We start from the raw sequence: 12,937 nt of genomic DNA, 5'->3' as shown, positions 1-12,937 counted from the left end.
AAAAATAATATATCAATAAATAAATTTAAAGTAAATCTAAAGAAATTTTTTGAACACGTGTAAAAAGTACATTAAATTTTAATTAGTATGAATGTATTATTGTTTTATGTTTTTTCTTTATATATCCTATGTTCTTATTTTTTTCTCGTGTACTCGTATTTAAAATTATATAAACTCTTATAATAAACAATAAACAACTACAACAGTGTAAATCACTCTCCAAGCACAAGAGTTAGTTTTTTTTTTTGGAGAGTTACAGTGATAACATTTACTAGATGTGTAAAAGTAGATATGTATAGAATTTTTTTAAAAACATGTACCTTTTATGAAATTTAAAAAAGAAAAAAATGGGTCGAAATTATAAGGAAGTTAAGGAAAGAACCTGATTGGAATCTACCAAAAACAATTGTTGATTGTTAACGATAAAATACAAACTTTTTATTTACTAAAAATGAGTATCCTTCAATTTTTGGTAGCATATGCATGCTCGTTGAATGCAGCCCTAGGCTGGTATTCCAAACGCTCTCGCGGCCATATTATCTCGTGTATTTTAGATACAAAATACACGAGAAAAAGTGTTTCCTTAAATACACGAGATACTCGTAATACGGCCACGAGAGCGTTTGTAATACCAGCCCTCGTATAAATAAACAGTACTTAGTAACTATGGGTATGTTTTCGTGCCACTGCTTCTAAAAATACTTTACTCTAAAGGGCATGTCTATGTATTATATATCAATGACCGGAACCTCTTTTTTAACATGTATTTTATTGACATTGCGTTGAAATTGATGCGGACTACATTACGTTAAACTAACAATATTAAAGTTAATACTCAAAGAGTTTATTTAAAAGGGAACACTACAGTATCATGAAACTCACGTTAGCCGTAATTTTTTTCTTGATAATTCTTTAAAAAAAACATGTTTTTTTGTGATTCTGGGTAAATGCTTGTACCGCGTCTCTACAAACGTCTTTCTCTGAAGCGGAAGAAACAAGGAAGTGCTTCGGCAGCTTTCATAGCTTCTTGAAGCGATGGACAAACGAAAATGACGTTATTAATTGACGATAAATCGAGTTTTTGATACAGTTTGGCAGGACTTGCTAAAACGTGACGTTAAATCCTAGTCGACGTAATAGACGAGGCCGTTGTAACCGAGTCACAATGTAATTAAATTACTATTACGCATTGTTAAATTGACGTTAAAAAAAAAAACAATTTTTGTACCGTGTTATTTACAAATTGTGTAAAAAGAGGCATTTGCTATTTTCGCATTTGGCACGCGAGAGATACGAAAGTTGGAAAAAACGAATGTTTCGTCAGATTATCCGCTGTACTAATCTGACGGGATGTGAGATTCAAATCACAGATATATTACGTACACACATATATAATATAACACGTAAGTATTACGAAATAAATTTTGCGAATACAAGGTTAAAACAAATTAAACTTTCATTGAATCAGTTTTTTTAAGATCTACGATAATTATTTCTGTAAGTAGTTTGTAACAATAAGAACATAGGAGTACTGTATAATATTGATGATATCTTGAAATAGTGGTGGATAAAAAAATCACAGAGAATAATATTCAAAAGCATCAAAAAGTAGCACATTAATTTTATAAATTAATGCGTAGTTCTCACGACGATAGGACAAAACTGTCTTATCTTAGCTTCAGGCTTATATTGTCATAGTGTGAACGGAAATTTGGATGACATGACAATGGACCAAGACATTGTCCTAAAAGATAGACGGGCAGGCTACCGCCGCGTGACAATGTCTTACCCCCAATCCATCTTCAAAGCCTTTCGCTTTGAACTACGGTCGAATCGGTTGTGTTGTCCCACTATTTTGTCCAAAGCGGTCGAGGCTGTTCACGGAGCCGGGACAATACAGTAAAGTGTTGCACCGAAGTCTTAAATTGGAAAATAAATTAATGTTTCGGAAAAAAAGCAGTTAAAATTTGATAACTTGACAAAGTCATTTTAATTTCAACCAAAATAGAAATTTGAAATCTGAATAAAATATTCGAGCAGCAAAAAATATGCAAATAAGTTAGTTTTCTCGTTAAACTGCCAATGCCACCAAAAGGTTCAACACTAGAAGCTGTAACGGAAGCTTTAAGGTTTAACCAGTACGCCATTGGGTCAACGTGTTCAGGCACTGTAGAAAAACTTGCACATTGTGGCGAATTGCAAGGCCCTTCGTGTGGAATAATTGCAGCGCTTTCGAAATGTTTTATTTTCTAAATAAAGCTACAATTATTGTGTTTTAAGAAACAGTAATTAAGGTGAATAATTAATTTATTCTCGGATTCACCGTCAAAAAAATATACAATAATATTTAGTTTTAGCTCAATATAATTGATCCGTTTGATTGTCACAAATTAACATTTAAAATGCGCGTTTTAAAACAAACTTTTTTTTCTTATACTTAGTTTCTATAATAAAATTTTATTTTATCTCTAATTCTTAATATTTTATATATTTTTTTATTTTCGACAATTGAGCAATAATATTTACACACATGTCCACCCTCATTCCATTATAACACCCTCTCACACACTTACACAAACACACTAGCATGTGTTGTACGAGTATTTAATGTATTTCTGTGGATATCTGTCATTGGTTTTATTCTCTGTATATTTTTGTCATATTTTTTTTACACGTATTACTGTTGATATCCCTAATAAATAAAATAATAAAATTACTATTTATATCTGTACCTTAGAGGACAAAACACGGGGTCCACTTTTTGCTGTTTTGAAGGTAAAAATGCAGAAATGATCGCAATAAGCTATTTTATACGTGAATAGAACACAGTTCAATTTAGTCATTTAAATGCATTTTTAAAGTTGAAATAAAAATCTAAAGTCCACTTTGTTTTAGTGCAAAAAACATCAGTAGTCCCAGATATGCTATTTTAATATGTACGGAGTATTGGGGGACCCAAAAGTAATCAAAAAAATTTAGACGCTCTGCTACAGTCATCTTGCGCCTGGATACGGTACAGGAAACACGTGATTTTTTTTTGCTAGTAGTTAAATACCAATTATTTTCACAAATTGAATGTTTTGGATAGGTAAGAAGAAATTGACTTAAGTCAACATACCCGCCCTTATTCGTATTATGTGTGTAAACTGTATATGTATATATAGTTATTAAATAAATAAACTTCTCTTTCAGGATTTTTACCTGATGAGAGAAACCGTCGATTCAAATTCAGCATAGGACAAAGGTCCCACAGAGTTGAAATGTACAGAGATTCACAGTGATATTCGTACAAGCGTGCATTCGGGTTTTTGTGTTAAATATCTGTGAAATTATTATATGTACATATTTATTATACAGTGACTCACAGTGATACAAGCGTGCATTCGGATTTTTGTATTGAATATATGTGAAATTATTAAATGAACATATTTATTATACAGTGACTCACACACAGTGATACTCGTACAAGCGTGCATTCGGGTTTTTGTGTTAAATATCTGTGAAATTATTATATGTACATATTTATTATACAGTGACTCACAGTGATACAAGCGCGCATTCGGATTTTCGTGTTGAATATATGTGAAATTATTAAATGAACATATTTATTATACAGTGACTCACACACAGTGATACTCGTACAAGCGTTCATTCGGGTTTTTGTGTTGAATATCTGTGAAATTATTATATGTACATATTTATTATACAGTGACTCACAGTGATACAAGCGCGCATTCGGATTTTCGTGTTGAATATATGTGAAATTATTAAATGAACATATTTATTATACAGTGACTCACACACAGTGATACTCGTACAAGCGTTCATTCGGGTTTTTGTGTTGAATATCTGTGAAATTATTATATGTACATATATTATACAGTGACTTACGGTGATTTTGTGTTGAATATCTGTGAAATTAATATTTGTATTTTATATTTCAATTTTGACTGAGAATGGTTGTGAGTAAACAATCCAACAAATAAATAAATTATATTAAAATAAAAACATTTATAGACATGGACAACAAATGAAATATACCTAAGCTACAAACACTACGAAAACTATTCGAAAGGTAATCGTAGATTTTTTATAAAGATAATATAATTTCTAATCGTAATCGTAATCGTAAAGCGAAATGTAAGAATAAAATATTAATATGAAGCAAAAATTCGTTCAAGATCAAAAAAATTCACAAATTAGTAGTTTAATAAAGTTGTGTTATTTTCTTTCGTGAAACAAAGAAAATCCCATGATTAGATGAATTTCAAAGTCGGTTTCTTTGCGTAGTATAACTTATTCTGACGGGACTTTTATTATTTTACTTCGTGATATAAGGCAGTTCCGAGAAGTTCAGAATAATTGTAATATCAAAAGCAACGAACAACTTGGCAACATAATATGACTAGGATAAGTATGGAGGTAGAGGTAGGTACTTCAGTGGCGGGAAACTCAAATTCGGGTCGAATAATATCTTTGTCTATTTCAAATTCGAATTTGATTAATTCATGAACTTTTCTGTAACGCGAATAAGTAGCGGTGTGTATTGTTATAGGGGTTGATACACTATTGTGCGAATGTATGTGAACACAGGCCGATATATTTTAAATGTAGATTTAAAAAAAGAAAAAATGTATTTCTGGGTTACATTCAATATGAGATGTGTAAACATGCCTGAAATATAGCTTCCATCACCCTTAAGTTTATTATATAGGTAATATATTTTATGAAATCTACCCTTTGGCACTGAGATGAATCTGATGAGTTACCAGGCGAATCGGAAAGATTCGCCTAAATGTTATATATAAAATAAATAGTTCAACAACTTCTTAGAAACATGACATGGTGCTGAAAGGTGCTGGAAGATTAAGAGCTTGACTTAAATATCTCACAAATCCACAAAAACACGAATAATTTAGTGAACCTAACGATTAAAACGACTGACATTGACAATAACTTAATGCGAAAAATTGGTTATGTATTATTCATATACAAATAGCTGCTGAAGTTGTCTTGCAGTAGAGTAGCCATATTCAAAAAGAAAGAAAAACTACATGATTACATTAATTTGCACAATACTGTATGAATAATCTTCTTTTTCTTTTGGCGCTTCTACTATAGGTTGGCAACCATCATTCTGAATTCATCACGATCTTGGGACAGTCTAATCAGCGCTGCGGCATCCGGCATCCGGCACACCGAACCACTGTCTGAGATTTCTGAGCCACGATGATCTTTTCCGACCCATACCCCGCCTGCCCTCTATCTTTCCTTCCATGATAAGTTAGAGAAGGGCATACCTCTCATTGCGGAATATGTGACCAAAGTATGAGGCTTTTCTTCTTTTGACAGTGGTCAGTAACGCCCTCTCTTTGTTCATAATACTCAAAACCGCTTCATTGGAGGCACGATCAGTCCGTGAGATTCGAAGCATTCTTCTGCAAGACCAAAGTTCGAAGGCCTCAATTGTGCTCATCGTTGAAACTTGAGTCCAACCCTCCACTCCGTACAGCAATACTGGCAATAATAAGTACGAATAATAATAATGCATGCAACGGTTTTTTTCATTTAATGTACAACTAAATGTGAATAAAAGAAAGAGGGAATGAAAAAATAAAGAAATTACGTGTAGAAATTAGAATTAGGCAGCTTTAACATAAGAGGTAAAGAGGAGCAGCTATCACAGCAATAACGGGTTTAAGGTCTTGGTTAAGTATGGAAAACACAGATATACATACACCTTTATTGAATAATTATTGTGCTACAAATAAATTTTGTTTTTGTGGAAGTTTTTAAGTTACCTCATATCTGTGGTGAATGGTGATTTTATTTACATGTAAGGTATAAAAAATATATCATATATTTGTACCTACATAGGAGGTACATAATATAATGTAAGTAATATATACTATAAATTGATATTTTTCTGTGGTTATTATATTATATAGATATATTATCCATTACTTAAATACATAATTCATTAAAAAATAAATAAAAAATTCCCCTATGAATTCAGTTGATATTATAATTGAAATGTCAACTGGCCACATTGTTCTAGAAATTAATAGTGCTAAAAACAGCCGCGTGGAGCGCTATATGTCCTGCAATATGACGCATGAAAGTAATTATGGCCTTATGTCAAAAGTACCATCTCAAAGAAAAATAGTCCTTAAGAAATGACGTTTGAAATACTGTTTTCCAAATCAAGAATCTTCAAATAATTTGTGTAATCTGCAAGTTTAATCTAGGAGAAAAAACCCGCACTGGGGTTAATACATTCAAAATATAGTATACTTATTTGTATGAAAAATAAGCTGGAATAATCGCCTAGTTTCTTGGCTCACCGCAGGCGCTTTATTAAAGTTTATATTTATATTAGGATTAAAATACAAACGGTGGAAATAATTATTTATTTGTTTTTCTGTAAATAAAGTTACAATAAAACATTATTATGGTTAGTCAACTATAATGGTAAGCTGCGCATAATCGCTTCTATACACGGTTCGCCCCTGCCTCATGCACGTATATCAGCATACTATAATCCTGTTTCTCTTTTCTCGCTGTGTATTTTTAAGTCATGAGTATGAGTTTTTCTTTTTGCTTATCAGCTACGATAACATACGTATCCCTTCATAAATTCGTTAATATGTAGGCTTTAAAGTGTCGTATATATATATGTATGTACTAAAATTTCGCAGAGTAATAAAAAAAAGGAATGGCCCGCGCTCAGCTATTGAAGTCTTTGTGGGCAATTTTTCCAAACTGCGCTTTCTGGCTGTAGTTTGAAGCTGTACTTTTTGTAATGTGTATGTGTATGTATTGTAGTTTGGAAAAATAGAAAAAATACTATAAAAAAGTAAATATATTTTTTTATAACATTGTCTCGTGTACGACGATAATAATATAATATGAGAATTCTTGTTCCACGTTTGAAATCTAAATTCTAGACGAAATACAATTAAATTTTAAATATTTAGGTAATGATATATTATTATTCCGTGTCCGAATAATAAATTCAAGATGAAACACGAATATTATTTTTCCACGTTTGAATTTTACTTCAAAGTAAAACGTTCACGAAACATATTCCTGTTTTGTGCTTGAAATTTAACTTTGAGGCGTACGTAACATTATAATTATGAATACCTACTATTATTTCACATATGAAATTCACATTAACCTCTCAAGACCCGAGACAAACCAGGCCACCAGAAAAACCTATTTTTTCTTTATAAATAATGAGGGTTGCAAAAATAAACCAAAACGATGAAAAAAAGTGTTTGTATGTGTTTTTATTATTTACAAAATTAATTAATAATAACTATTAATAAAATTCATAAGTACCTTTAGGAAGATTTCAATTATATGCCGTAAAAACTAATTTACTTATGATTTATCTTTAAAAGGTTTGTCTACTTAAATATTTTCTAACAATGTTATTTCTTTTTTTTTTATACTCGTTTTTAAAGGCAAAAAAGTTGCTTGAGTGGACGACGCCATTTTTAGAATTTCACACTCAAAGATTTTAGACAGAAAAAAAAATCAAACGGTTTCAGCTCTTTTACTTCACATAAGTCAACAGATAGAAGAGTTAAGGAAATGTGGGTGTTCAAACATGGGCAGAATGGTGAATGTTACACAGCGTATAAAGTGGCCACTTAAACCAGCCAATGACAGGTCATAAGCCCTGTAACTGCCTAGACTTCCATATTCCCTTCTCAAAAATGTTTTCCCTCTGTTGAAATAAATTATAAAAATAATCCTCAATGTATCAATGTATCGGGTAAAACATCGACTCGGTAGATTCATGACCGTAACGATATTTACCATAGACGAGTCTCCTGGGCCCGCGCTGCAGCAGGTGATTGTGCAGCGCGCGCGCGCTGTAGGCGGCCGGCTCGGGCTCGCTGTCCGGCACGCACGTGCCTATGATGATGCCCATGTCCGCCTGGTTCCAGCCCGCGCAGATCAGCTGACCGGCCCCGCCCGGCCCCCGGGCTGCCGCCCCGCACGACCCATGACCGGAACTCGCGCGATTATCCCGCGTGCCGTATTTTCACACTCCGGTAAAACACCGAGGAAAACAAATACACTGGCGATTTGTCACTGTTTTTACACCACGGAGTATAAAATTAAATTCAAATCAAAATAAAACGCAAAACCTAGTGGAAATTAGATCACTTTCTAACACTTTCCGCTGTGAACGTCAATTAAACTTTTTTTGCAGCAGATTAAGACGAATCTTCATCATGAATAAGTCTCGGATTAAAATCAGCGAATCGAGACATATGACTGAAGTCTTTCACTATTCAGATAATAAAAATATTATTTGGTTTAGAAATTGTGTCAATTTTAAGAAAGCGATATATTTTTGCGCTAATCGCGAAAAACACCCGCTATAGGCTAGAGTCTATTGTTCGAAGCGCCCGACTACAATGTGTTAAAAATTATGAAAAATATGAAAAGAAACATAGATAGGTATTTTGATCAAATTAAATTATATTATATTTTTAATTTATTGCAACAGAGACATGACACGTAAAACATAGGTAAAATGATGAATGGTCACAATGTGTAAAGTGGCCACTAAAACTAGCCAATGACAGGTCATAAGCCCTGTAAGTGCCTAGACGCCCATATTCCCTTCTCAAAAATGTTTTTCGTCTCTGTTGCAATAAATTCTAATCTTGATAACTACCTAGGGAGTAAAACTCAGCTTTATCTACAAACATTTGGACATACTAAAAATATTGTTGATGAAATTAATATTTTTTAAACTAGACAACCTACGATTTCATTGAAACGTTTTTATTGTAATCAGTAATACCGAAATTACAAAAAAAATCATCACTTTTATTTTCAATAAACATTTTCTTCCTTAAATATCAGCCACAATTCATTATCTTGTGGAGGTAACTACAACAAACACAGTGCCGCGGGTAGAAAAAACGAAACAAATATAACAAAAAAAAACAATATGTTTGATGTTTGAGCACTTACTTTGTGGAACATTATTATTTGATATATTAAAATAAAATAAAATCACTTTGTTTTTATGTACTATTTATATTTTTATAATTTGGCAACCAATTAGTTTTGGCAATACTATGCCCTCTCTTCTCTACCCCCGTGGCCACGCCCATTCTACCTTCACTGTGAAAAAATTATATATGCTATGTTAGTTTGTAATTAACCCTGAAGAAGGCATAGTATTGCCGAAACTAGTTGGTTGTCAAATTATAAAAAAATATAAGTGGTATATAAAAACAAAGTGATTTTATTTAAATATATTTAAAAATACAAATTTAGTAACTAAGCATAAACGCTAGCATTTAAAAAAAAAATATTTTGCTATGTTCAAAGTATTTTAACATGAACCTTTTCTTTCCATAGCAGAGGTTAAATACTGTCTATATCCAAATATGGTTTCAAACTTTAAATTCGGCTGTTGATTTATCTATAATGTAGAATTGGGAATAAGCGAAGATGGATTAAAGCACTCAGCCCCAACTACCCACAAATTACCCGCGATAAATAAATAAAAACGCAATTTCAATAAGTGAAGTAAAAATAGGAGAAAGAAAGTTAGAAAGCCGCCGATTCTTTGATGGGAATTGGTATTACATTAGTAAACTAAATTGTGAACGATGCTATCCTCGTTAAATATTCAGATAGAGAGGCAGTGTTAAATATTGATGAAGCGAGATCATACCGCTACAGAGAAAATGTTATTGGTTTTATACACGAATGTATACGTAGGACGGGATCTAGCATTATTATTTCTTTTAATAGGGTATTTTCACAAAGAGGGAATAACGTTGAAAATATATTATTCAATATTTAGAGCGGATTCTAATAATACAAACATTTCTTTTATTACTTTCTTATTTTATTTACATATTTAAGATCTTAATTTTAATAGGTCCTTTTTTTTTTTTTTTTGTAGATATGAATTGATATTTTAGATTTACTTTGTTTTATTTTTTATCTTGATTTGATTACATATATGAGCACACACTATTTAAATATATTCAAGTAAATGGCTATTCTTTAATTTTAATTGTATTGTTTTTCTCTATTTTCCTACTTTAAAAAAAATATATTTTCGATAAATTTATCTGGTTTTGTTGAGTTTTTTCTTTTCTATCTTTTTAATAATATTTTGAATTTTTCAAAGCATCAAAAACATAGTAATGTAATATGGTCATTATTTTTTAAGTATGCAGTATTATGTATGTACTCTTTTATTTGATTCTTAATTAAAACCAATATCTGAGCACCCGATAACAAACTATTATTTAAGAATTTATCAGGATAAAATATGTTTTAATACTTTGTTTCCTTTTTTATAATGTATTAATATTGTAATAATAATGTGTGTAAAATGCAGGTATAAAAAACATAATTTTCCAATAATAATTTACGGGTTTTAAGACGAGTAAAAGCAAAACGGGTCGCAGTTAGTGTCACGTCACTTTGACGTCACACGTGCTGCCCGCCGAGTGCGTTTCGAACAAACATTAAGTGCAAGCATAACGCGGAAACATAAAATGTGCCGTTTGTCCCATAGGCCGCGAAACGTTTCGTTTTCAGGTGATTCAAAATATGGGTATTTTAAAGCACTGAAAATAATTCATCCGACGTCGCACAAAAAAAATAATACCATAATTTTTTATCATACTCCAAAATTATAATTATTAAAAAAAAGAGTTAAAGTATTGGTTATTTTCAAACATATTTTTTCTGAATGCACGATGATAATATTTCCAAAGTATTTGTGAATAATAAAGAGCTGTTTTTTGGCACAAGTGGAACTTTATTCATTATTATCGGAGTCCTGCGTCACGCCACGCCAATTTTCTCGAGACGCCGAAATGTAAAGCAAAAAGCGCCTTTCCTTCATTTCTGATATCAAAGTTGTATTTTATTACCACCGTAATCCCGTCATATCATGCTGATAAAACGCAGCAAGCAGAGTAAAAAAATATCCGAGAAAATAGCACAGCCAGTTAGTCAGGCGTACATAGAACAATAACAGTTTTAAGGGCCCCGATTGGGAAATTAATATTTATCTTTAATTTTATCTACTAAGTAAAATTAAGTTTTCTGTATGAAAACCAGAACATGGATACAATTTTTTATTTTAAACATGTTCAATTATGGGTTACCGACGAAAATACTTTAAATGTTCATACAAATATACTCGTTTTCTTAATAGACAATCGAAGATAACTATGTTAAGGCTGTTGTCTGGTAAAACGCACGCAAAATGAGGAAATCATACGATTTTGCCATTTTAAAACGAATGTTTTTTTTAATCGCGCAATAATAAATAAAAAAAAACATAAATTTGATAAAAACAATATTTTTTAAAGATATTTCTGATAGAAAAATCTACTTAAAAAAATTATGTACTTAAAATATAATTACTTTTCGACCGGCAGATTACGCCATTTCAAATTTAGACTAGACTTAGGTATTTGGGATTTCAATAAAGACTAAGTATTGAACTAAAATCTGTTGTAATAATTTAAAGAAAACGATAAGGGCAGGTCTGAAGGTCATAAAAACGTAAATGAGATATTGTTATAAATTTAATATTATAACCAGAATTATCTTCTTTTAAAAAAAAGATAATACAAGTCTATAAAAAAAGGTTTCAACTAAAACATTTCAATACATTTTTTTAAAAAGTATTACTGGAGGCATAATTTTACGCAGAAATAAAGAAAAATGTCACAAAAATGCATGTGATTTATAATGCTTGTATTTTTTTTCAAAATTAAAATTTGGCTTCGGCCACTTTCATGGTCAACTTATTATCTTTAAATTATTACAAAAAAAAATAGTTCAATACTTAGTCTTTATTGAGATCCCAGATACCTATGTTTAGTCCAAATTTGAAATGGCGTAATCTGCCGGTCTAAAAGTAATTATATTTTATACTTGCGCGATTAAAAAAAAAAACATTCGTTTTAAAATGGCAAAATCGTATGATTTCCTCATTTTGCGTGTGTTTTATCTGACTACAGCCTGAACTTCCCATTGTAATCGGGGCCCTGGTCGAAATAATTTGATTCCCTTCAAAAGGGACCATGGCCAACACCATTTAATCGAATGCCAATACTTATATTATATGTATTCCGCTGTCCCTTGACTCGTGTGAGCAAATTGAAGAAGATTGTGAAGAGCCTGTTGTAATATATGTAGATCTGATCAGTTAAGCCGTATAGGAACACAATCATCTTTTTACCCTTTGCCCTCCACGTAACTATACAATAATAGCCATCATCCTTATTCTGAGTTCCAATTTGATAAATGCTACTTGTTTTTGTTAAAAAAAAGAAAACATTCTCTAATCTTCTAAATAACGACCAGAAAGTGACTTAATATATGCAGAGGCGTAATAATTAAAATATTTTTCGGGTTCCCGGGTTCACACGCGCGGGATGATAAGCGAATGACATAAAGAGAAGTGATAGTGTATTTTTGGGGGAAACGCGAGAGCGGATGAGCAAATTAAGATCATTAACGGGCAATTATTCCTTCAACAGAAATATCGGAAAAGGATTAAGGGGCTCACTTTTCACCTTTTATAGAAAAAATGTCCTCTTCGTACCACTGTACCAGGACAATGTAAGATTTCCTGGTGCGACAGAGATTAATGGACCGAACTGGATTTCATATTTCCATCTCGGGAATTGCCAAAGAGATAAATTACACCTTTCTGAGACCAGCAATTTTAATGCAGGTAAATGCCATCGTTGAACCGACACTTGAACAACGGGAAAGTAAGTAATTATAACCACACAAAAAAAATCAGTTAAGTACCACGAACGAAATTGCAAACGATAATTAAATAATAATTCAAGTTCTGAGCAAAAAATCGTTAGAGAACTTACATAGGATTCTGTAAATGGTAGAATATTTACAAAAG

At 31.8% G+C, this 12,937-nt stretch overlaps 1 protein-coding gene across 6 annotated transcripts in view; it reads right to left on the bottom strand.

The window, feature by feature from the left end:
- Nucleotides 1–12,937, bottom strand: part of LOC148285365 (E3 ubiquitin-protein ligase znrf2) — a 237,608-nt gene that overhangs the window by 13,887 nt on the left and 210,784 nt on the right. The window contains exon 1 of one of the 6 annotated variants that reach the window (XM_088226967.1): nt 7,828–8,101. The exons of the other annotated variants lie outside the window; for them this stretch is intronic. Within the exon in view, the coding sequence (XP_088083093.1) occupies nt 7,828–7,942 (115 nt within the window). The 5' untranslated portion in view covers nt 7,943–8,101. Of the gene's footprint in view, nt 1–7,827; nt 8,102–12,937 lie in introns of those variants that run through there. 6 annotated transcript variants of the gene reach the window in all.

The sequence above is a fragment of the Micrasema longulum genome, unplaced genomic scaffold (genome assembly GCF_059751315.1).
Source record: "Micrasema longulum isolate JH-2025_06_02 unplaced genomic scaffold, ASM5975131v1 h1tg000040l, whole genome shotgun sequence".
Lineage (NCBI taxonomy): Eukaryota > Metazoa > Arthropoda > Insecta > Trichoptera > Brachycentridae > Micrasema > Micrasema longulum.
Note: the sequence above shows the minus strand (reverse complement) of the source record. Positions and strands in the feature narration are given on the sequence as shown.